Genomic DNA, 24589 nt, shown 5'->3' on the forward strand with positions numbered 1-24589 from the left:
CAAGTCCAGCACAGCGCAATGACCTGGGAGCTTCCCATCAATATGGCCACTGTGAGTTCAAGTCCAGCTCATGCTGACTTCTTCTATGGCCATACGTGGGAAGGTCTGCCAGCCACCTGCAGATGGTCCTGGGTTTTCCCCAGACTATGCCCACCATAATGCTGACCGCCGTCGTATAAGTGAAATATTCTTCAGCACGGCATAAAACACCAATCAAAGTAAATAACTAAATGAATTTGATGGTGTATTTTTACTTGCTTTATATAGGCAATGGAGTGACTAAATATGGTAACATTCTTAATTGCACACTAAGGGGCCTCCGTGGCTCAGTTGGTTAGCGCACTAGCGCAGCGTAATGACCCATGAGTCTCTCACCAATGCAGTCGCTGTGAGTTCAAGTCCAGCTCATGCTGGCTTCCTCTCCGGCCGTATGTGGGAAGGTCTGTCAGCAACCTGCGGATGGTCATGGGTTTCCCCCAGGCTCTGCCCAGTTTCCACCCATCATAATGCTGACCGCCGTCGTATAAGTGAAATATTCTTGAGTACGGCGTAAAACACCAATCAAATAAATAAATAAAATAATTATACACTAGGTACTAATTAAGCTGTTATTCAATCAGTACTATACTTTTATAAGTTGATCAGCATTAACCTAATTTTTTTATATTATTTTGAAATAGCCGAACTAATTTCCTCTGACTCTTAAATATCAGCCTTATCTGTGTGCATGTTACTGTTCAAAATTGGTCATTAATTACAATTAGTACTAATTAGTAGTTTGTAAAATTTATGTTAATGTATGTTTGCTTTATAATTTTGTTCTTTTTTCAAACTTTTGAATCATTTTATCCCTATAAATAGTACGGTACAGGTAGGTGACTGATATTTACTGAGAGGCAATAATTTGAGCTATTCTTTGCAAATAGAGAGAATGTTACTTAATTAGCAGATGTGGTTTTGCCCAAAGTCCATGAAGTCACTGGATAAGTTCAAGTCCAGCTCATGCCCGCATCCTCTCCAGCCGTGTCGGGTGAGTTAGATCCAGGGTCAATCCTGGGTTGGGTCACAGACCTTAAAGAAGAGACAGTTGTAACTTCCTTGCTTAGCATTCAGCATTAAGGGTATAGTGCAATCACTGGTTGACCCATATCAGTATAATGGCTCGGGCGGGGCGGCTTACTTGCCTTTGGTAAGGCATCTCAGAGAAGCAGCACTAGATAAAAGAGCGGTGGAAATCTGTCCTGCAACAAGGAGGCATATTACATACACTCTTAGGATTCCTTCGTCATCATGTGACTGAAAAATTGTTAAGTACAACGTTAAACCCAAAGCACTCACTCACTCACTATCCGGCCGTATATGGGAAGGTCGTCAGCAACCTGCAGATGGTCGTGGGTTTCCCCTGCGCTCTGTTAGGTTTGAAATATTCTTGAGAACAGTATAAAACATCAATCAAATAAATAGATAAATGTTATGTCAAAATCATTCTACATTAAAACAGCCGGTTTTAAAACTGGATGTTATTGAATGATCAAAACTCTGGCCTAACTATTTGGCTAATATCGGACGAGTAGATGATGATGAACCCCAGCACTGAACCGACAGCCAGGGAACTTGTGGATTCCCTCACCCTCTCCATTCCTAGGGAAATTTTTAAAAAAATTTTTAGTCAGTAACAGTCATGTGACCTACCATTGGCTGAAGACCACTTGTCTTCCACCAACACTGCGTACAAATGCGTCACACGTGGGAAAGGTTGTCAGTAAGGTGCCAGATGTTGGTGGTTTACTCTTACACTCTCCTCACTTTGCTCAAACCATAAAACCGTATGAAGTGAAAACTTTTTGAATCTGATGTTGAATCGCTATCAAATAAATAAATATATAAACTGAGCTACAATAAATGCTTTTTGTTAATCTTTAAGCCGGAATGATTGTGTTTTGTTAAGCCTGGATTATGTAATGGATTGTATTACATCGTTAATGTAAGCACATACACTCATCTACTCCGTTTACAGCATGTATTTCACCAAAAGTTTAGCATGTTTGAGTCAGTAAGTGAGTACTTAACAATTTTTCAGTCATATGACGACGAAGGAATCCTTAGAGTGCATGTAATGTGCCTCCTTGTTGCAGGATGGATTTCCACTGCTTTTTTTATCTAGTGCTGCTTCACTGACATGCCTTACCGAAGACAAGTAACCTGCCCCGCTCGAGCCATTATACTGATAAGGGTCACCCAGTCGTTGCACTATCCCCTTCATGCTGAACGCCAAGCGAGGAAGTTACAACTTCCTCTTTTAAGGTCTTAGGTGCGACTCGACCATGGATTGACCCCAGATGTACCGCCTCCCTAAGCAGATAACATATTTGAAGAGATACACTCAGCTTGATTCTGATTGATTGATTTACCTTATGGGGCCATAAATGATTTTTTTAGGTCTGATTATTATCTGATAAGAAAAACTTACAGGCTTGTGTCAAAGGGAGGCTACATGTATCATTTCCAGGCATGTCCTTCTGAAAGTACATTTTAACAGACCAAAAGTTTAGTGGAATATACAGTAGTTTTGTAATTTTGAATTTCAAAATTCAAATTCAGCATTAATACTCAAATGTTATTAATTCTACAGTTCAGTATTGTGACATTTCAGACATGAAATGAACAGGGTTATTTAAGCCAGTTACTGCATGTCCCTCAGCTCATGTACAGATTGAGGTTAAGCCCGTATCCCACCACATGTGTAACAGCCATCGTCCCTCAGGGCTAGTTTCGTAAGAGTGTTTCGCCATCGGTCAGGTCGGCTTGTGAAGGGCACTGTGGCTGGATGTGCCGGTATGGAAATGGATCTAATCGTTACGACACAGAATCATTTTCAGACTCGCACTTAGGTGCCTGTATTGATTGCTGATTTTTCTGTTCACAGGCAGAAGGCCATTGCAGCCACGGGAGACAGAGGGGTGCAGCTCGCATCTGACTGGTAAGGTCACACAAAGGGTAAAGGTCATTGGCATGTCAGAGGTCAATTGGGAAGGTCATGCACATTGTACACAGTTCATGATATAGTCTCTTAGTCATCCACTTAACAGGAAAAAACATGTAGCCAGGCACTACCTGGATGTTTTGTTCTACATATAATGGTGAATCATGGTCAAGTGAAAGATTAATTCGTGTTTTTAAGGCGTGTGGTTTAATTAGGACATTTATGATGTAATACAACCCCCACTAAACTCTTTATTCACTGAGATGCATATTTTGCATTGGGCTACAGGACAAACATAATAGGACTGCAGCATGATGACAGACAGCTACAAATTTTATATATGCAATTTAATACAGATACATCTGTATACGTTCAGATTTCTCTGTCTCAGAGCTACAGTCTAATTAATACACGTGTATATATTTGTTTCTCTCTCAGTAATAATTGGGCCTAAGAGTATCCATCCCAGAGGCCATTGTGAGCGTCCCCACATATCCTCCATTTTTTCTTCACTTTGTGCAATTGGAAACCTCAAATACAAAAACCAATAGTGTAAGCTTCATTTGTTTCAGCATCAGGAGAAATGAACCTAAATCAAAAATTTAGTAAATAAATGCCTGTTCGCTTTTTTTAGCAGAGATTACCAATATGTACATACAACCATAGGCTGATATCCATATGGACGTCTGAACAGTCTTCAGACCCGACTGACTCTTACAGAATTAACATGTATGCTGGGATAGTGAAAATAGGAGAACAAAACTGGAAACCATATATCAGGATGTGAAAATCTGGGTAAATGTAGAACAGCTAAGATCCGGGTTTTTTTATTTTTTTTTGTTAATGAACACAAGTAGGAATATAATACACATTGGTACGCGTATTTGTGAAAGCAGTACAAAGGGTGAAGCACCTAGTTATTCTGTGGTGGGAAAGAGAAGTATGCAAAGTTATTAGAGCAGTTATAGCCCCAAGCCAGAGGGAAGTGACACATCATCCATTACGAGTTTTGGATGAGGTGGTCAAAGAAAAAGTGGTGAAAATATACCAGGGGGGTGGCCCATTTACATGTACCTGGCTGTAGACGTGATGTCAGAGTACCCGGTACTCATTGTAGTATACATTACTTTCATTTTTAGCTCGCCTCTCCACAGTACAGATGTTTCATTGTTGATTCGCCTTGTGCACATAAAATACTGTAAATAACAAAATTCATAATTAGTGTATTGTGTATTAGAATAACTGTTAATGTAAATGTAAGGGGTTACTGGTACATTTTTACTTATTTATTTATTTATTTGATAGGTGTTTCACGCCATACTCAAGAATATTTCACCTATACGACGGCGGCCAGCATTATGGTGGCAGGAAATAGATACAGCAGATTTTGAACTGTACGCTAATAGAAACAGGAATATTTATTTATTTATTTGACGGGTGTTTTGTGCCGTACTTAAGAATATTTCACTTATATGACAGCAGCCAGCATTATGGTGGGAGGAAACCAAGTAGAACCTGGGGGAAACCCATGGCCATCCGCTGGTTGTTGCCAGACCCACCCATGTACGGCAGGAGAGAAAGCAATGAGCTGGACTTGAACTCACAGTGACCGCATTGATGTGAGGCTTCTTGGTCATTACGCCATGCTGTGGTCACAAGACGACCCAGGAGCCTCTCACCAATGTGACCTCTGTGGGTTCAAGTCCACCTGATGCTGGCTTCCTCTCCGGCTGCACATGGGAAGGACTGCCAGCAACATGTTGATGGTCATGGGTTTTAATTCCGAAGATTCTCAGCAAACCATCTGTATGTGTTTATCCGATCAAATTTTCATTATTTATCAAGAATACCTAACTTTATTACCTTTCAGCAAACATCAGACTGGCAACTCTCCTGTATATAGAGTTCACATGATTCTGATGTTTAAAAAAGTTATAATGTGACGCAGAGTTTGAAGAATTAATTGTAACCTAAATTCCTCAAACGTGTATGAAACAGCAAATTTAAGTGTGATTAATGATAAATTGTTAAATTTGTTTTTTGAGACAAAACGACATTGGTTGGTTTCACCAATTTCAGGCCAGGAGTTGATTCCTGTCTATTAATGGTTTCCTCTAGCTGTAGACCACATTTCTCAGTCCTATCTACATGTTTAAGGTATGACATTCTGGGGTAGGGCTGTTGAATTCTTGGACCAAATAAATATGAAACAAAATTTCTGTTTTGATACCCCCAGGTTGATATCCCACGTTAATGACCCCTGCCTGGACCACACCGTACCCAGGGAATATGTCCTTTACATGTGCCCCATGGGGTCCTTTCAGGGCGAGCTGGCAGACTTCTGGGAGAAGTCGCTGTCTATCTGTGGGTGGAACGGGGCCCAGGCCTACTTCCCTCACATCACACTCTGTCCATTCTTCAAGGTAAGGGATAAAAGCTGTTGTTTAATAACAAGGCACTCCTCCTCTAGGAGAATGTAAAAAATCTAACTTACAGCATTATTTTTTATTTTATTAGTTATGGCATGTTATTGGTGGCAATCATTTTGGGGTCATCCTGTATTTGAGTCATTGGCCTTCGCCAAGATATAAATGTCCTAAATATAGGACCTAACAAAGTTTCTCATTTTGCCCTATATGGACAGATCTATTGATCTTAGATAAGCATCGTCCTTTTTTTATGCAAAGGTAGGATTGTTATTCTGCTGTGAAACTGTAAGTTTCAGCACCTGGCATAGGTAATATTTGTCTTTGAAACGTACTTTTGAGGGCAAAATTTTGTGTCAAATGCAGTAGTTTTTATATAATACCCTCATATGTTTAAAAATGTTTAATGTGATTTTCAAATTTTAAATAATTTTTTTGCCTGGTTTTAAAAGCACCTGTTTCCTGTTTTCTGATTTTGTTGAAAATCACAGGTTGCTCATGGCTCTGTCATATTCTCATTTTAATATGGCAGGAAATAAATACTGACTATGTGGCACCCTAATCATTTGTTTTTTCATGAAAATACCATCCCACCACCAATTATCTTAATGTGATGCTTGACTAACCTGAGTTGTCTCCCTTTAAGGCTGATGATTGCCTCGTGTCGTACATTGTGGAGGTTTTCACACAAATGGAGGACCTGTTACACAAAGCTCCTGGGGACCTAAAGCTGGAGTTCTATAGTGCTCCAAACTTCATTGGTCTCTTTGTGTCGGACAAATACTATAAATTTTTAGAAAACTTCACGTCAGCTTTTGCTTCAAAGCTGAAAAAAGCAGGTAAGATAGGTGTATATATATCATTTCTGAAATGTTTGTCTGCCTGAGGCCTGATATGAACACTGTACAAATCCACAGTTTGCCTGTCACTATTTAGTGTTGAACATCTCACATGTTTTGTAACTTTACACACTTTGCACTTCGTGCGATTTTATTGTATTTGCTCCTCAAATTTCATCAGTCGATCGAAAACAGTACAAATGCAGTTTCGTGTAATTTGTAGAATTCAACAAATCTGTTGCGTGAAAGCATTTATCCTGTTTGGGTTTGCTGATAGGAATTCAACGAGTGGATGCAATGTTTTGAACTGTGTGAATGAGAGGTGAAAATTATGTGACGTTCAGGTAGATGTAGTCTAATATAGATTATACATCTGTAAATCACTGAACTAGTCATCCAGAAAATTGATTTAACATATTGGATATTTCAGTGACACTTTTTCATTGCAAAAAGTTACCTCTTTGTCAGCAAGTGTAAAGCTTGGGAGAGAGTACCTGTGTATTACTTCGACAGGGGACTCATCAAGGGGAGATAATCAAGATTGCACTGAATGCTTACCTAAATTGTCAAGTGTGGGTGAGATGTTGGGATAGAAGGCTGGAGATAAGGTGGTATATGAGGGAGCACCCAGACAACCACTTCACCCCTACAACCATCCACCCCACACTATAATGTTTGCTTGTGTCATGCCTAATTTAGCGTGAGGATTGAAACTAGATAATTCCTGTGGCTCTGGGGTCATGAAACAATCTTAGGCTTAAGTCAGGCTTGGTCTTAAAGGTGGCCAAAATACAAAAATTATGTGAAGTTCAGATGAAAGAGTGCAAAATGTTAGTCATAAATAAGGTCTTATTTATAAATTATTTTTTTTCTAAGGCATTTCAAAATAATGTTTGTATGATAGGTGTTTGGGATCGCCTGTTGGTATGTATATTGTTTGTGCAATAATGTTATAAATGAGGATGTAACACATGGTTAATAAATATGTTTGCACTAGAATTTGGTCTTTTCAGCGAACAAATGTGTTCACCCTAGATTTTTTTATCATATTTATATTTTTAATATATTCATAAATATTATTTTAATTCAGATTAAATGCATATGTTTGGAGATAAACAAATTATATTCAGATCAATTTGTTAGACATTCAACACATCCTTATTTAGAACATTATTATGCAACGGCAATAAATACCAAAAGTTGTTCCGAAATACCCACCATACAAAAATATTTTCAAATACCCTTCTGTCCAAAAGAAAAGTAATTTTAAAAAAAGTATTATAGACCATAATTGCAAATGAGTTTTGACTCTCTTTGATCTGAGTTTGGCTTCAGTTTTATGTTTTCTTCTCCTTTAACTTGTGCTAATCTTCCAGAACTTACCTTTGAAGTTAATCGCTGATTTTCAAGTCTATCATGAAAGTCCGAGACGATGTATTTGTATTAAGAAAAATATTTCAATGTTAAGTTGCAACAATGGTGCGGTAAACCATTTTGCAACAAAGACGAAAGACTGACTTAAACCTAACACAGGGCAGCAGAAGTCAGTGATCAGCTGATTGTTAACTAATTCTCACCTGGACACAGGTATATCAGTGGAGGCCCACAAAAAGCAACTGCACATGACGCTGGCTTATCAGTACCCACAAGAGAAGCATGACCAGCTGCTGAAGATGGCTAAAGAGATCAACCTGGAGGCGGACGTGCGGTGGGACATCAGGCTGTACTCTCGCGACCCACGTACAGGCCAGAGTGAGGTACGTCAGCACAGAGCCAGATAATTCCTCCGCAAAAGATTATGGTGTGCAGAAATCTGCGGTAGATTACTTAGGGCCAGTTTTGGTTGACTTCAGAAGTTTAAAATACTAGTACAGAACCTGTTACAAGTGATTAATATCTGCCACAGATCAGAAACAATTTTACTGTCACTTATCTGCTTTTGAGACCTCAGATGTATAGATTATGTGTACAAACACAGCATGTCAAAGGCATTGAAAATATTTGTCACTTTATCATTGTCTAATTTTAGACAGGGGAATTGCTGGGGCAATAATCCCTGGTTCTCAAGGTTGGTGGGGCCTTAAAAAAACATTTGGTAAGACAATATATTTTCCACCAATAGGGCATGCAAGTCTCAAGGTCATGCAAGTCTCACAGTCATGCTAATCTCAAGGTCATGCAAGTTTCAAGGTCATGCTAGTCTGAAGGTCATGCAAGTCTCAAGGTCATGCTAGTCTCAAGGTCATGCAAGTCTCAGTCATGCAAGTCTCAAGGCCATGTTATTCTCAAGGTCATGCTAGTCTCAAGGTCATGCAAGTGTCAAGGTCATGCAAGTCTCAAGGTCATACAAGAGAAAGATCATTTTAATTGGTTTGCCACAGGTAATCCAGTTTTCTCCACTCCTCACCATAAAACAGATCACCGTCGTGTAATTGGGGATTTTTCATCATGGCATTGATCAATATTTAATCATTCAGTCAACTCCTTCTAAGAAAAAATTAATCAACAGTCAATCAGTCAGTCAATCAATCTAAGATAACCTGTGAAACTCTCTTCTTCAGGTAAGACGTGTAATTCAGAAGTACACCCCCCAGGAGCCAGATGAACTAGAGCTGGTTGATGGGGACTATGTTCTGGTTGACCCCAAAGAGGTCAGTAACAGTAAAGATGGCTGGTACAGTGGCACCTCCTGGGTGACAGGCAATGTGGGGATGTTTCCCGGGGTGCTGACGAGTCGCACAGCAGAAACTTGGACCTGGGTGCTGCACAGGTGAGGTGTAATTTTATGTAGAGACAATGAAATGGATGACCATGGATCAAATATGTTCAGATAATAGTTCCTGGTAAAGAAAAAAACAAAAAAGTGAGTGAGTGAGTGCTTGGGGTTTAATGTCGTACTTAATAATTTTTCATTTATGTGACGGCGAAGGAGTCCTTAGAGTGCATGGAATGTGCCTCCTTGTTACAGGACAGATTTCCACCACTCTTTTGTCTAGTTCTGCTTCACTGAGACGCCTTACCGAAGGCATGTAATCTGCCCCCCCCCCCCCCCCCCCCAAGCCATTATACTAATACGGGTCGACCAGTCGTTGCACTGTCCCCTTCATGCTGAACGCCAAGCGAGGAAGTTACAACTTCCTCTTTTAAAAAACAAAGAAGAAGTATAATATAAAAGATGATAAGAAAAGTGTACAGCATTGGAAGGAAACTTATAGCTTTGACTGCAGTGGGATATAGTTGGAAAATAGTCAAATGTAAACACTAAAATACGAGCTTTTTGAAAACTGTATAATTTATCTGAAAATACCTAAATATATTTTTGGGGAAAATGGTTAAAAAAAACTGAATTACAAGGTGTACTTTCTGGACTATTAATAGTTGGTTGGCAGTATGCAGTTGTTGTTTCTTTTTTTGTTTCTGGTTTTGTCAGGTTGCCAATTTAACTCCATTCATTGTGCTGACCAGGGTCGTTTAAGTTGAATATTTTGGGTGCAGCATTGAAACTACAATGAAACAAGAATAAATAAAATAAATGCAAGTTTCTTGTTTCGTTCCTTAGATCTCTGCCAGTGCTGTTTCCAGACAGAAGTGTTGAGAATGCCACCAATGCGAACCACAACAACGTTCTAGTCAATCTGGATGAGGATATTGAGTGCTTATATGCCAAGGTGACTTCTTGTTTTGACTCTTATTTATTTGATTTGAGTTTTACCCTGTACTCTGCAATGTTTCACTTATACAACAGCATGTTTCCTGCCCTCTGTTTGGTTTCCTCCAACTGAAATGCTGGGAGTAAACCAGGTAGAGGGCTGGGAAACCTACAGCTGTCCGCAGCTTACTGGCAGCTAGATGTTCCCACCTATGACTGGAGGGGAAACATGATCTGGATGTGAACTGACAGTGACGACATTGGAGAGAGGCCTGTTGTACTGAGCTAGCGTGCTAACAACCTGGGTACCTGGGTTACCTGGGTCCCGGCCCCACAGAGCCATTTCTGAGTTAAGCCTAAATTTAAAACCTCTTCACAATGTTTAGTTTTCAGTATTGGAAGTTGAAATTTTGACACGTTTTTATCTTAACACAACATTTATGAGGTGGTCAAACTTTTATTGACTAGATCCTGAAAGATGAGCTCTAAATCATATTTCAGATTTTGATTAAAGTCAAAAATCTCTGTGTGAAGTCAGACGCGGGTCCCTTAATTTGCATTGTTTCGATGTTATTGTATGACAAGAATACCAAGTATACACCTCCCACTACCCTGCTTCTCCTGCTTGGCGGGACAATAGCGGGGACAGCACTACTGATTGTGTTGTTGCTTGTTGTACGTATGAATGTATGTACCTTCACTTTTCAAACTACATTATGCTTTATCTTGTGTTATGCATATATTGATGTACTTTTGGCCCGGTTTCCTGTGTATTGTTTTCTCTGTGAAGGCCTTTGGGTAGAAGAGTTTCTGCGTAAACTGACCGAGCTAACTTCGATAAATAAAGACATCATTATGTTATAAATATTTTGAGTAATTCTAGACCAGTGAGCTCAAATACATTGCTATTAATATTACTCCGTTTTTCTTTTTACCTTATTCTGCTTAAGCCAAGGTGCTAGAGAGCATGTACTTTGCTACTGTTTATGCATCTATGTGAACAGGTATATAATAAAAGCCTAACCGAGGTCAACTGATAAGAAGCTATATTTCACCGGTCAGCCTACATGTAACCAGTTTGTCTGTTACATGTATCAAACTGTCCTCACTACTCTGCTTATGTAATTTGTGCTATTCATCAAATTTAAACCACAGGCTCTGGTTGTTCAAAACTGGTTTAAGACTTAATACCAGATTTAAGTTTAAGGCAAGTCTTCAATTTTAACATTAATTTTAACATTGCACATTAACTTATTACATTAAATATGAATGAAAACTGCTGCTGTTGTACTCTGACTTTGGAGTGCATTGGCCTCTGAGTTCGGGTAAAAATATAAATATAAAACTATGACTTACTATCAGTATTAGCTGGTATCCTTTCAGACAACTTGGCCTTGGTGTTTTAGATCTCAGACTTTATTAAGCTCAAGCAAACATTGTCTTGATACGATCAGAATTAGGTTAAAAGAGATGTTAAACTCACACTCCCCCCCCCCCCCGCCTCCTCAAACCCATACATGTAATTAACATATTAATATGTGCAGGTGTCAGAATGAAGTTCCTTGTTTAGTGTCTAACTTGGTCTGTTCACAATTCTTAGGTAGACAAAAAACCAAAGAATGAAGCTCCATCTCCCGCGCCACCCACGACCCGTCCCCGTCGTCTGTATGTGGTTCGTCACGGAGAGAGAGTTGACAATGTAATCGGCAGGGATTGGGTTGACCAGTGCTTTGACAACCAAGGTAAGGGAAGAGTAGGAGTCAGAAAGAGAAGTGGGTAGTTCATTGAAATAAATGCACTGAAAACTACTATGCATGGGACAAATTAAAAATGTCAGTTGTGACAACTGGCCAGTATGTCAAGGGTCGCATATATAATTATTTCAAAAAAGAATTATATAGATAGACCATGCGTTAGACATACCTAGAGTGAAAATTAAATGTTTTGGATTTGATGAACAAGACATTGTTTTATGACCATTTCTTCCATCAACATCACAAGAGTATGGATGCAAGACAGGTAGTGGTAGTCATTTGCAAACTATTTGATTAACAAACCCTTTTTAGCTGAAGTACTGCACGTCAACGGCTTTAATTTATTTGTGTGGAATTGTCGTTTGGCTTTGTTGGCTGGCCTAGTAACAGTTGGAGTAGCCAGTGGAAATATGCTTCCCAGACTTACACTCAGAGCAGTGTTGGCTTTCACAGGTCTGATTAGCACTGTTTGTATGGAACAGGAATAATAGACACGGTCTTCAGAGTTGACATGTTCTGGTATATCTGGGATAAAAGGTGTACCGTGTGTAACAGACGGTGTTGACAGGACTCCGGTGTATCAGGGGTCCAGTTTTCACAAGTTCAACTGTAATTACTTTGCTTCACCTGTCAGGAAACTACGTTAGAAAAGACCTGAACATGCCCTGGACTGTACCAAAGAGAGGCAACCACCTGGACTTTGTCAGAGACACACCATTGACTGAGGTGGGCATGTTACAAGCAAGATGTACAGGTAAGTATTTACCTTTGTATACAGATTTGGTGATGTCACCATGAGTGGCATGGTGAGAGCAGGTCATGGCAGAGTGCATGGCTGAAATTTGACCTTTGATCACATGAGGTGTGGGCAGGTCATGGCAGAGTGCATGGTTGAAGTTTGACCTTTGATCACATGAGGTGAGAGCAGGTCATGGCAGAGTGCATGGTTGAAGTTTGACCTTTGATCACATGAAGTGAGAGCAGGTCATGGCAGAGTGCATGGCTGAAGTTTGACCTTTGATCACATGAGGTTTGGGTTCAGTCCCAAACTGTGGTGGAATTTTCTCCATTCCCCAGTTTCCATTGCTCGTGGAGTCAGTAGCACCAAATAGTCGACCATGCCCCCATGCGTGGTCCTCGTTAAAGACCGCTTATTTGCTAATATGACATATATCACCTGTGGAAGAGTTCATGAGTAACTCACCAAATGTGGATTTACTCTTGGCACTCTAAGTTTCCTCCACCCACAAAACTGGCAGCCATTGTATAAGTGAAAAATTAATATTTAAATAATATTTAAATTAAAAAATTTAATAGCATGAAATGTTAACTCCCACCGTTGCATGAATCCTGTGAAAAGTAAAAATGAATATGATACATCTAACACATGTAGATACATAGGCCTACCTGATTGTAGATGAGAGTAATAACAATAATGATAATACCAAAATTTATTTTATTTATCTAATTGGTGTTTTACGCCGTACTCAAGAATGTTTCACTTATATGACTGCGGACAGCGTAGTGGTCGGAGGAAACGGGGTAGAGCCCGAGAGAAACCCATGACCATCTGCAGGTTGCTGATATATTTTTCAACATACTGCCGGAGAGGAAGTCAGCATAAACTGGACTTGAACTCACAGTGACTGCATTGGATAATACAAAAAGTTAAAATACACAGGCTTTATATCATAATAAATAGAAAGCATGTTGCTTTTGTCATATGACTCCGGTGCCACATCTAAATATCTGACAACAAAGCTTTGTTGAAAAAAGGGCTAGCTCATCTGCATGTTTAATACCAGACAGCAGACCAGTATTCAAATTCAAAGTCCCCACGATATGGCTGACATGTTGCTAATGTGACATTAAGCCTTAACCATCCATTCAAAATTTAAGGAAGAAACGAGTCATCAGAAAACCTACACTTATATCTGTTATTTCATGTACAGGTGAGGCTCTTAAGCTGGCTGGTGTCTCATTAACTGGGGTCTACTCCTCCCCTTCACTTAGGTGTGTTCAGACTGCTGTCAACATCCTCAAAGGTGAGTATAGACCTGTTGTGTCAACTGGCTGAGGTATTGTAGACAAAAGGTGAGTAGGGAGACAGCTGATGGAAGTGTTTTGCTTGTTTTCCCATTCAGTTTTGGATTCAGGATAAGAACACAAGGGCAGCCTAGAATGAGCCGTGTTTAATAATCTGTCAGATACCTAGAGATTGATATGACTTTATGACACTGGCTGTACTAAAGTTGGTAGGAGTTTGATCCTGTGTTGAGAAAAGCAAACTTTTCAAATGTTAACAAAATAACACTGTTGAGGTAAAAAGGAAAAGTTTCACCTGTCTATTTTCTATTGTAATTTTATATGCTCTTCTTGTAACAGCATATCAGATGTTATTTATCAGTCAAATACGTCAGCAATTTTGAATCTTTCTTCTTATAGGATTAGGAGAGCCTGGCCTTGAGATTAACGTAGAGTATGGACTATTTGAGTGGTTAGGATGGTACCAGCTAGGGTTCCCCTTTTGGATGACCCCTCAGGCCTTCAGAGAGCAGGGCTATCCAATTAACCTAGCCCATAAGCACTACATTAGTTCTGAAATGCTGTGGAAACACTCTGATGAAAGCGTGGAGCAATACTACAATCGTTGTTCCAATGTCACTCGCTACATCTTACAGAAACATAATTCAGGTAGGCACCGAAATTTAACAGGTAAATTGAGATACATTTCAGAGGAAGGCGAATTACACCTGCAAATTGATCACAAACAACTACTGACACATGGACTGTTACTGATGTCAATTTATTCAGTGTGTTGTTTTAAGTTTTTACGCCAAATGTCACTGAATTTACTAGCTTAAATCTCTCCTGGCATAAGCCTGACAGGTTTTCATGAAAGTTAAATATTCTTCGGCACTATGGGGTCATCAGTCAAATAAATACATAAATGGTCTGTACAAAAGAAAGTGTGTCTACCAAAATACAACTTGTCCATGCATTTGTGTCAACTGGTGACATATCTGATATAACCGGCTTTCGTCGTCATTGTTCCGGTCATTTGACAAGACATTGTCCTGTACAAGAAATTAGCCCTTTGGATTTTTATTGGGCATTAGTATGGTGTGATTATCTATTTGATATGTGTGAAAGTTCATGGGTAACTTGCCAGAGATCATTGATTTACAAGCACCTGCGTTCCCTCCACACATAAAATTAACTGTCATCGTATAATTGAAAAATTCTTTTGTAATAGTCCAATACATAAATAAAATATATAAAACTTTCTCTCGACAACAGGTGGTAATGTGTTGATTGTGGCACATGCTGGTTCCCTGGATGCCTGCACCCGACAACTAACGGGAAAGATCCCAAGGTCAAGGTCAGGTTTTCAGGAACTGGTTCAGAAAATCCCCTACTGTGGAATCTGTACTTCTGAGGAGACGATCAGCACAAAGAAGTGGCAGCTGGTCGAACCACCTATCCCTTCATTCACAAATGGCACAAATAGAAAAGGTGACTGGAAAGTCATGCTCTCCTGAAGAAGACTGACCTAAAGTGCTGATCTGTCCCCTATAAGCTAGAAGAGAACCAGGGGGTTCTATCATGGATTTGAGGAGGCAATAGGATGATATAAAGATGAAGAAGATGTATGGGATAGCAGTGTGTGATTGTTCACGCTACGTTATGTCAAAGTGTAATCCGATTTATGGTAACAAAATCTGATTTATGGTAACAAAATCTGATTTATGGTAACAAAATCTGATTTATGGTAATACAATCTGATGGACACAAGACATGCTAGACTGAAACAGATTATCCGTGGTGTTAATGCTATGTGGTACTGAAAATGAACAGTATCTAAGTTATCCCACAGTTTCTTAAGAACTATATGAACGCCTAGGCTAATAATATGTGTCATTGAAGCACCTGATTACACACTGTCCTGTTTATGATACATTGGGGAAGACAGATTGAGATGAAACTTTGAGATGGCATTTTTGGTGGCATTTTGAGTATTATTTTAAGCAAGGTGAATAATGGTCTGGCTTTAGATCTGTCTTAATTTAGATTGTAAAGCAGATGTTGGCATGAAACCAAAGGAAACCAAGGTGTAAGATCATTCCTTTGGTGCCAAGGTCAAAGGTCATAAAAGTCTACAGGTAAAATGGTGAACATTGGGTAGAGTTTCAAGATTCTGCCGTCTTTCAGTCACAAATACCAGGCCTAACATTTTGGTTTTCAGAAGCTTGGTGGGTGCATCAAGATTCTGAATTTTTAGAACCTTTTTGACCCTTGTTTTGAGTGTCACGGTATATTGACAATCATGTGACCTTTACCTTGTGTGTACTTTACCTTTGCTTATGTTTTGAAAACTTCTTGAAAAATGTTAATGGACAGAAAATATATGCCACAAGACTTTGATGTCAAAGGTATGTGAATGTGTTCTTTGATATCAGACAGAAATGTGCCAGTGTATCTGTGATTCTTTATGTAAGTGTCATCCAGTCTCTGCCACTCTGACTGTGTTGGCTAAAGATTTGGTATCTGTTTTACACTAGGTCTTTTAGGAGGATTAAAAACACAAAGGCCCATAGTTGTCTTTACATTGTTGTTTGTGTACATTTGATGTCAACACAATGACTCTAAACGTATATGACTAGTGCCCTTCTGGATGTGCAGAGTTGTTTTATATGTAAATAGTTTGCAAATGTGTACATATATACATCGCTGAGTGCAAACAATCCTTTATCTACGTTTTTAAATAGGATTTCACATATATGTTGTATGTGTGGGGAAAGTCAGTCCACCTGTAGTTGTTGATTCAGGTATGATATGGTATGTTATTGTGACACTGATGTAGGTTTTACTTTGTGTGGCTGATCGCTCACGGTTGATTACCCTAATTTCTCAACCTTTTAAACAGCCTCTGTAACTAATATTTTGAAATGTTCTGAGAGAACTGTAGGGTGTGAAGACATGATTTGCACAGATTTATAAAGCTTGCATCTTTAATGACACAGACAAATAATTTTTATCGTCATTTCATAATAATTGTAAATTCTGCTGAAAACAGTGCTTTGGTGTTTGTAAAGGTTGAAGACTTACAGTACTTAGACTCTTGTTTTACTGGTGATCAGTCCTGCAGATCAATGAGTTTGATTTAATTGTCACTGACCTAATGAGTTCATTCTTCATAGTTTGTGTCAATTTGAGGAATTATCTTTTGGGTTGAATCTTTTAATCTGAATGTGATACAAGGAATTAAGGTACTTTAAGGATTTTCAGTTCTAATTACTAACAATTTATCATCACCTGCGTTCCATTTGGCTTAATATCTGCACCAGGTAGGTTCATCACTAGATGCAGACATACATTTATGGTATTTTAGTAAAGTTTAGAGTTTAGACCACACACTGGTGACAATAAATAATAATTGTTGAAGAGATTAACAAGTTTCTATGGAATCAGTATCATATAAGATATGTGAACGTTCAAAATTATTTTTATTTTGTCATCAGGGAGATACTAATAGCTACCTATACCTCAGCAGCACAAACTCACAGTGTGTATCCAGGTGAAAATTGTAGCCTAGTCCATGATGTGGTGTTTTAACTTACAATGTGCTTATTCGCTACAACACAGGCAATGTGAGGACTTGCCGAACAAGATGGTGCCAAAATTTCACAGATTTTTCTACAGTTGCGTGCAAGATAAGTGTTGACCCAAACGCCATTACAAAACATCTGAATGGAATTACCAGGGATAGCAAATATTTGGGTAAAGATTTTACCTTCGGATTTCAAGATTTCAATTATTTGATGGAATGACTTTTGTAAAACGCTCTTCATGCAAGTTTTAAGAAGCTCAAAATGTTTATTCTAAATTGGTGCTCACAATCAAAATGGCTTTAAGTCCCTCAAGCATATTCTTGCATTGATCTCAAAGCAAAAAAAAAAAAGACACATGCGCTTCATTCATCATAGTACTCCAAATCGAAACAAAGGTTTTAACACTTTATGCATCGTGCACATGTGGTGAAAAATATTTTTTAGCTTTTCAAACATTCAGCTCATTTAGTTTTGCACTGCTCCATTGCCAAAATCTGATGCTTGAATCTCATTATATGTGCGAGATGATAAACACTTAAAGATGTACAGAATCAGTTCCGATTGGCTGGTGTGAGAGATAGGCATGCCAAGGTTAGGCCCAGCCTAAGCTGAATTTTAGGTATGGCAAGATTTATTTATGCCTGACCAAGGCTGCATGGTTTACCCTAGAAAAATGCATCCACTGTCAGCCAATCAGCGTCGATTCTGGATACCTTTAAGGGCTTTGTATCGACTACATCATTGTTGTTGCTCTTTACATCACAACGGCTTCAAAGGATTGAATCCTCATCTGTTTTATACTAAACCTAAAACCCTGGAAACTTGTCTTTTGAAGGGAAGGTTCCAGACCTAGCTTGTTACGGATCATGTGGTTAGAGGAGTGGGGTTCATCAGACCCCTGGCAAAGGGAAGCAAATCTTGTTTCACTGGTTTCATTGAGGCAGCATCTGTCATACTCCACTATGGTCTCCCAGCCCACTGTACGCTGTATAGCACACATGCACACGGAGACCAAACTGGAGTACACGTAGATACGACCATTCCTTTACGACTTACAGGATTTGCTTCCCTTTATAGGGGCAAACCTTAGTACTCTCCCCAGATCGGGTGCTAAGAACTACTCAAGGCACGGTATTAAAGCCCTCTTTTGATGCTACATTTATCCCCGTGAAAATACTTGACCCACACATACAGAATCACATGAAAATATTATATCAACTATTTAAAGAATGGGTGAAATTAGTAGATTTTAAATTTTGTACTAAAGATTATCAATACTTTGAAAATAGTACTTACGTTGAAGAAGAATTGTTCTGAATTAAAACCAAAACAAGACCCACACTCTAATTGACATGGTTTTGTGTTGTACTTAAAAGGTACTGAATTTGACAGTGTTAAAAGCAGCACTGTTGGTGCTCTACTAGGGCAACATGCGAGGGGTAAATTATCAAAAAGATAAATGTTGTCATGCTTGTGTTTTTCCCACATAGAGGGTATTTATGAAGATTCATGCATATACCCTATTATGTCTATTGGATTGTCCAATTAAAGGGTGGATCATCATCCAAAGTGGGACAAGTTTTTGAAAAATTATGCTAAGGGCAAAGCCTGTGAATTAAGCTCAGTTTCATTTGTATATAAAGGTAGAAATCTCTGTGATCAGTTTCACTTGTCATTTACTTTATTCAGTACTTTTCTCAAGTAAATCTCTTGACATTAAATTGATTGAATAACTCTTGTGTACAAGAAATGTTTCTTAGAATGCAGCTGTGTATTTCCAGAATAACTTTTAGAGTAAATATACAAGGTTTTATTACAATACACGAGTGTTTTAACTCTGAATTCTTATTTTTACTCTGTAATGTTTATCTTGTTGAGTACATAACTGTGTATTGTCAAAGTTAATGAACATTTGTGAACACTTCCATTTCCTTTACTGTGATTTTACTCCAGCCAAACTCTCTGAAATCAGAAACTGGTTTTGTTTTGTTTTGTATTTTTGGCTATTTTTTTAAAATAGGATTCCGAGATGAGATGTTTTAGTTGAAGCTATGTATGATATGTAGATAGACTTCTGCCTTGTCATTAAGGTTTAAGTGAATGCTTTTACTGAGAAAACACGTGCCATTTAAGATACATGTAATTACAAGGACATTCCTTGCAATACTTTTGTCTAGAGCATAATATATGTCTGTTAAATATGAATGTCTGTACAGTATGAATGTCTATACAGTATGAATGTCTGTACAGTATGTATGTCTGTACAGTATGAATGTCTGTACAGTATGAATGTCTATACAGTATGAATGTCTGTACAGTATGAATGTCTATACAGTATGTATGTCTGTACAGTATGAATTGATTTGTAGTAGACAATTTGTATGCGACCACAACCCTTGACACTCGCGCTTTTCAGAGTCATGCACATTGCCTACTGGGCTGACCTAACCATGACTCTTAAGACCTTTGTGCTTTGACTCAGTTTGCAAACTTGTGCCTGTAATGTTACTTACCAGTGCCGAACAAGGTACAGAATAGACTCTAAATCCAACAAAATTGTGCAGATATACATATACTGTCTGTGGTAAAAGAATTGAAATCATATTATATGGTATTCTTTACATTTGATACAGTTTTCTGTCAATTATTGTAACAGTTGATGCGGTGAGCACTGCAAACTTGGACATATAGATGGATTTTAGCCAATGGCTATTGAAGAAGTTTATCACTAACTTAAAGAAACTATTGGGTTTATGATTCAGTCTAGTCTTAGGCTAATGTCTACTTGTAGGCTAAAATACTCATGTTGCTTGATCAACAGCACAGGAGTTTGATCATTCCTGGAAAGCTGGGGCATAATAAGGAACAGTAGTTTCCTCCTCCAACCCTAAAGACTTTGATGTGTTTTTAATTGTGTGACTGGTCAGAGCAGTTTGCATCGTGACATGAATACGTGCACTTTTTTTTTATTTAAAGCAGAAGAAACAAAATGCAAAGCATCAACAGACTGGCCACTAAAACCAATTATAAAAGTACCTATAACTTTTGTGAACTGAATTAGACGCTGCCAGATGTTTGTATTCTAAGGTTGGTTTTATTAACCACATTTATAAATTTGTTAGACGTCAGTGATGTCGCACACTAGAAGATAGATTATAAACGAAAACTGAAAACCAAAAGGGGTCAATAAAACCACCACAGATTGTAACTATTTGCTATATTTTAGTTCCATGGAAAAAAAAGTTTGGTAAAAAAAGCAACTAAGTTTCAGATATATTATTCAGAGGTTGTGCTGATTTAGTTCATTTATTTTTTTTTTCCAGTTTAATTTATGTTTATGGCGTAATTTTCATGGGAGTGCAATATGATTTTCTGTAGTTCTGATCTCTATAGATTGAGGAAATAATATCTAGAATTGTGGTAGTTTAACAGTCAGGAACAAATGCTTGTACGTTTTTATGGAAATTTTACAAGAAAATGTGCAATTTATGTGCCTAGGAAGAAAGCTTTGTGAGTGTGGTTTTGTGTTTTCAGTTTTTCTTTTCTTGTGATACTGGGAAACTCCTGGAATGTAACATACATGTATAAATTCAAGCTGTTATACTGAACCAGGTGCCTTGTAAAATGACACGTGGAGTAAGAGACTTCCCAGAATCCCGGTTGACATCTCTATTTGTGCTGATTTATGTAATATTTGTGAAAATTAACCTTTGAAACAATTTTTTCACAGGTGAGAGAGTGAGTTAGGTAGTTAAGGTGAAGAAAGTAAGAATTACACCTCAGATAGAAAGGTCAAAATTGCTGTGTTGTTTGCTATATGTCTTGGCAGGACTGAATTATCGTGCACTCGTTGATTTACTAACATGACCTTTCCGACCTTTCCAACCAGTCGTGAGGATTTGACGCGGTTGTGGAATACATCTCAGTGAGGAGTATGCCAATGGTAAATATTTAAATATTTAGCGGGTGTAGGGGCTAGCGGAAATGGATTTGTAACATAACTGCTTAAAACCGTTTTTCTTTTCTCTTTTTTTTTTTGACAGACAAGAAGTCAGAATTTTGTATGTGTGTAGCTAATAAAAGAGGAATGTAAACTGTAAAGGTCAGATTGAACTAGATGTGTTTATGTTCTTATATGACGTGGACCAATGCGATGTGAAAGAGTAACAAAGCAAGTAAACCATGATGAAACCTAAACCTAAAGCAATTTCTCAGCAAAAGCATTTTTGTACCTCTTTGTCAACATTTACTACATGCAGCTGTGAATATTTTGATAAGTATTTGTTTTTTGCTACATTTAGGCCAATTGTACAATCGTTAAGAAAACTATATTATGCATGAAATTTGTAAACTATGCTCACATCGCTTATGCTCATGCCTGTAGATAATTTGAAGAATAGGTGTATGAATATTCATGACGGGATGTACATGAATATTCATGAATGTTTAGTAAGTTTTGACTGTACATGTATATGTAGTTTTCACATTGCAAGATTTAGGAAAAGGGTTATAGGTTTTTTTTTATGTGCAAGATAGTGTGTATCTTGAACAATTTGCATTTGATACCATAGACGAAAATGTAAGTAGACAAACATTTAGGAAATATGTTTATAGAATTGTCATTGTAAAATTCTGCATGGCTACAAGAATACAGTATAGAAAGTATTTATTGGCTTGTTGAATTTGCAAGTTAATATATTTATAATCTTTGTTACATTAAAATCATTCCTGGTGTTTTAACTTACAGTAAAAGCAGATATGTTGCTCATTGTTGCACATTGTAAATGTTTTATAAATAATTTTACTCCATGGAATGAGAGCGACTTGTATGTAATATACCTTGGGTAAAAATGTTGTTCTGCAACTAATGTGTTACAAAATTGCGTAAATATTTGTTGGCATTTATAGTTTACTGCCATAATATCTAGGCTATGTATATGTTGGTTTTGTGCAGCGTTTTTTTACAGCTCGAGGCGAAAATACTCATGTTGTTTTTCATTTATATTCTGATTGGTTTGATGTATTACACGACAAAAGAATATTCATGTGTACATTATTGATGCACTCTTATATGTAGGATAGCAGTTATATACTAGATTATGATATGCCAGTGCTGGTGGTAGGTAGATTGTGTACGTTTCAGCAACAACTAGCAAACTAATCTATGGCCTTAAAAAACCACCCAAACGGAAACACTTCAACAAATCTTCTTTGCTCTTAGAGAAAGTCAAGCAAAAACCATTTTGTGAAGAAAATGTAATATGTGCTAACTCTATCCTATAATGCTCCATTAGAGATGTAATAATGGCATCCTGTGATGAGTTAATTACCCACATTATTACTAATTAGCTTTCTTTGTGAATGCCAGCAAAAAGGAAATTTCTCTCCCTCGTTTAAGTAGATACATATGCATGATAGGAAACTGGAAAATATTTTCAGTTAGTTTTTACCCCATTTTACCAAATTTGTGGGGAAACAACTTTTTGAAGAGAGGTTTAAAACCATCCTTTGGATGTAATATATTTACACTCATACTGAAAATGGATATATATACAGTATTACGCTTTAAGGGTAGTAAGAGCATTTAGGTAAATATGTACATATAATCCTCCCATGTAGAATTTTTGATCTGAGAAAGCCCTAAATTCCATCTCAACCGTAAATCATTAGATTCGCTGAAAACAGTTATGTGACTCTTAGACCTGTTCGATAGATACTTTTATAACAAGCAACACTGTTGTTGGCTTCACAAAACTTTGATACCATTTTTCCGTTTGAAACGTTAGAAATTTTTACACAGATCTTTTCCCATACCATGTAAAAATAACACAACTTTTTGCCACTGGGAAATCAGCCACTATATCTCTGGTTATGCAGATGCAGGCCTACATTACCACACAGCTTTATGGTTAGTCTGCATGGGAGTATTGTTCTTGTTTTTATCAGCTATAGATTTGTTAATTTGTCACTTGAAGAGTATATTGTATGTCAAATTTGACAAAATGATGAAAGACAAAAAATGTAAATAAAATACTTACTACATTCCTGTGTTATAGCACTCGAGGTCTTGTCTTTTTCTTTCTGTTTTGCAACACTGAATGAAACCAATTTTTTGTTTGGTATCCTATGTGATGTTTGGTGTCCTATCTGATGTTTGTTATCCTATGTGATGTTTGGTGTCCTATCTGATGTTTGTTATCCTATGTGATGTTTGGTGTCCTATCTGATGTTTGGTATCCTATGTGATGTTTGGTGTCCTATGTGATGTTTGGTGTCATATGTGATGTTTGGTATCCTATGTGATGTTTGGTGTCCTATGTGATGTTTGGTATCCTATCTGATGTTTGGTATCCTATGTGATGTTTGGTATCCTAAGTGATGTTTGGTGTCCTATGTGATGTTTGGTATCCTATGTGATGTTTGGTATCCAGTCTGATGTTTGGTATCCTGTGTGATGTTTGGTGTCCTGTCTGATGTTTGGTATCCTATGTGATGTTTGGTATCCTATGTGATGTTTGGTGTCCTGTCTGATGTTTGGTATCCTATGTGATGTTTGGTGTCCTATCTGATGTTTGGTGTCCTATCAGATGTTTGGTGTCCTATGTGATGTTTGGTATCCTATGTGATGTTTGGTATCCTATGTGATGTTTGGTGTCCTGTCTGATGTTTGGTATCCTATGTGATGTTTGGTGTCCTGTCTGATGTTTGGTATCCTATGTGATGTTTGGTGTCCTATGTAATGTTTGGTGTCCTATCTGATGTTTGGTGTCCTATCAGATGTTTGGTGTCCTATCTGATGTTGACTCTTTATCTTGTGTCTGGTATCCTGTCTGATGTTTGGTGTCCTGTCTGATGTTTGGTATCCTATGTGATGTTTGGTGTCCTATCTGATGTTTGGTGTCCTATCAGATGTTTGGTGTCCTATGTGATGTTTGGTATCCTATGTGATGTTTGGTATCCTATGTGATGTTTGGTGTCTTGTCTGATGTTTGGTATCCTATGTGATGTTTGGTGTCCTGTCTGATGTTTGGTATCCTATGTGATGTTTGGTGTCCTATGTGATGTTTGGTGTCCTATCTGATGTTTGGTGTCCTATCAGATGTTTGGTGTCCTATCTGATGTTGACTCTTTATCTTGTGTCTGGTATCCTGTCTGATGTTTGGTGTCCTGTCTGATGTTTGGTATCCTATGTGATGTTTGGTGTCCTATGTGATGTTTGGTGTCCTATCTGATGTTTGGTGTCCTATCAGATGTTTGGTGTCCTATCTGATGTTGACTCTTTATCTTGTGTCTGGTATCCTGTCTGATGTTTGGTGTCCTGTCTGA

General features: G+C 38.0%; 1 protein-coding gene across 1 annotated transcript in view; it reads left to right on the plus strand.

The window, feature by feature from the left end:
- LOC135476620 (ubiquitin-associated and SH3 domain-containing protein B-like) overlaps positions 1 to 23305 on the plus strand; it is a 37292-nt gene extending 13987 nt beyond the window's left edge. Inside the window, exons 2-12 of the mRNA XM_064756706.1 lie at positions 2927 to 2980; positions 5220 to 5406; positions 6056 to 6248; positions 7836 to 8005; positions 8810 to 9018; positions 9808 to 9916; positions 11498 to 11639; positions 12286 to 12405; positions 13604 to 13696; positions 14097 to 14345; positions 14952 to 23305. Of these exons, the coding sequence (XP_064612776.1) occupies positions 2927 to 2980; positions 5220 to 5406; positions 6056 to 6248; positions 7836 to 8005; positions 8810 to 9018; positions 9808 to 9916; positions 11498 to 11639; positions 12286 to 12405; positions 13604 to 13696; positions 14097 to 14345; positions 14952 to 15193 (1768 nt within the window). The 3' untranslated portion in view covers positions 15194 to 23305. The remainder of the gene's footprint in view (positions 1 to 2926; positions 2981 to 5219; positions 5407 to 6055; positions 6249 to 7835; positions 8006 to 8809; positions 9019 to 9807; positions 9917 to 11497; positions 11640 to 12285; positions 12406 to 13603; positions 13697 to 14096; positions 14346 to 14951) is intronic.
- The last annotated feature ends 1284 nt before the right edge of the window (positions 23306 to 24589 follow it).

This window comes from Liolophura sinensis, chromosome 10 (assembly GCF_032854445.1).
Source record: "Liolophura sinensis isolate JHLJ2023 chromosome 10, CUHK_Ljap_v2, whole genome shotgun sequence".
NCBI lineage: Eukaryota > Metazoa > Mollusca > Polyplacophora > Chitonida > Chitonidae > Liolophura > Liolophura sinensis.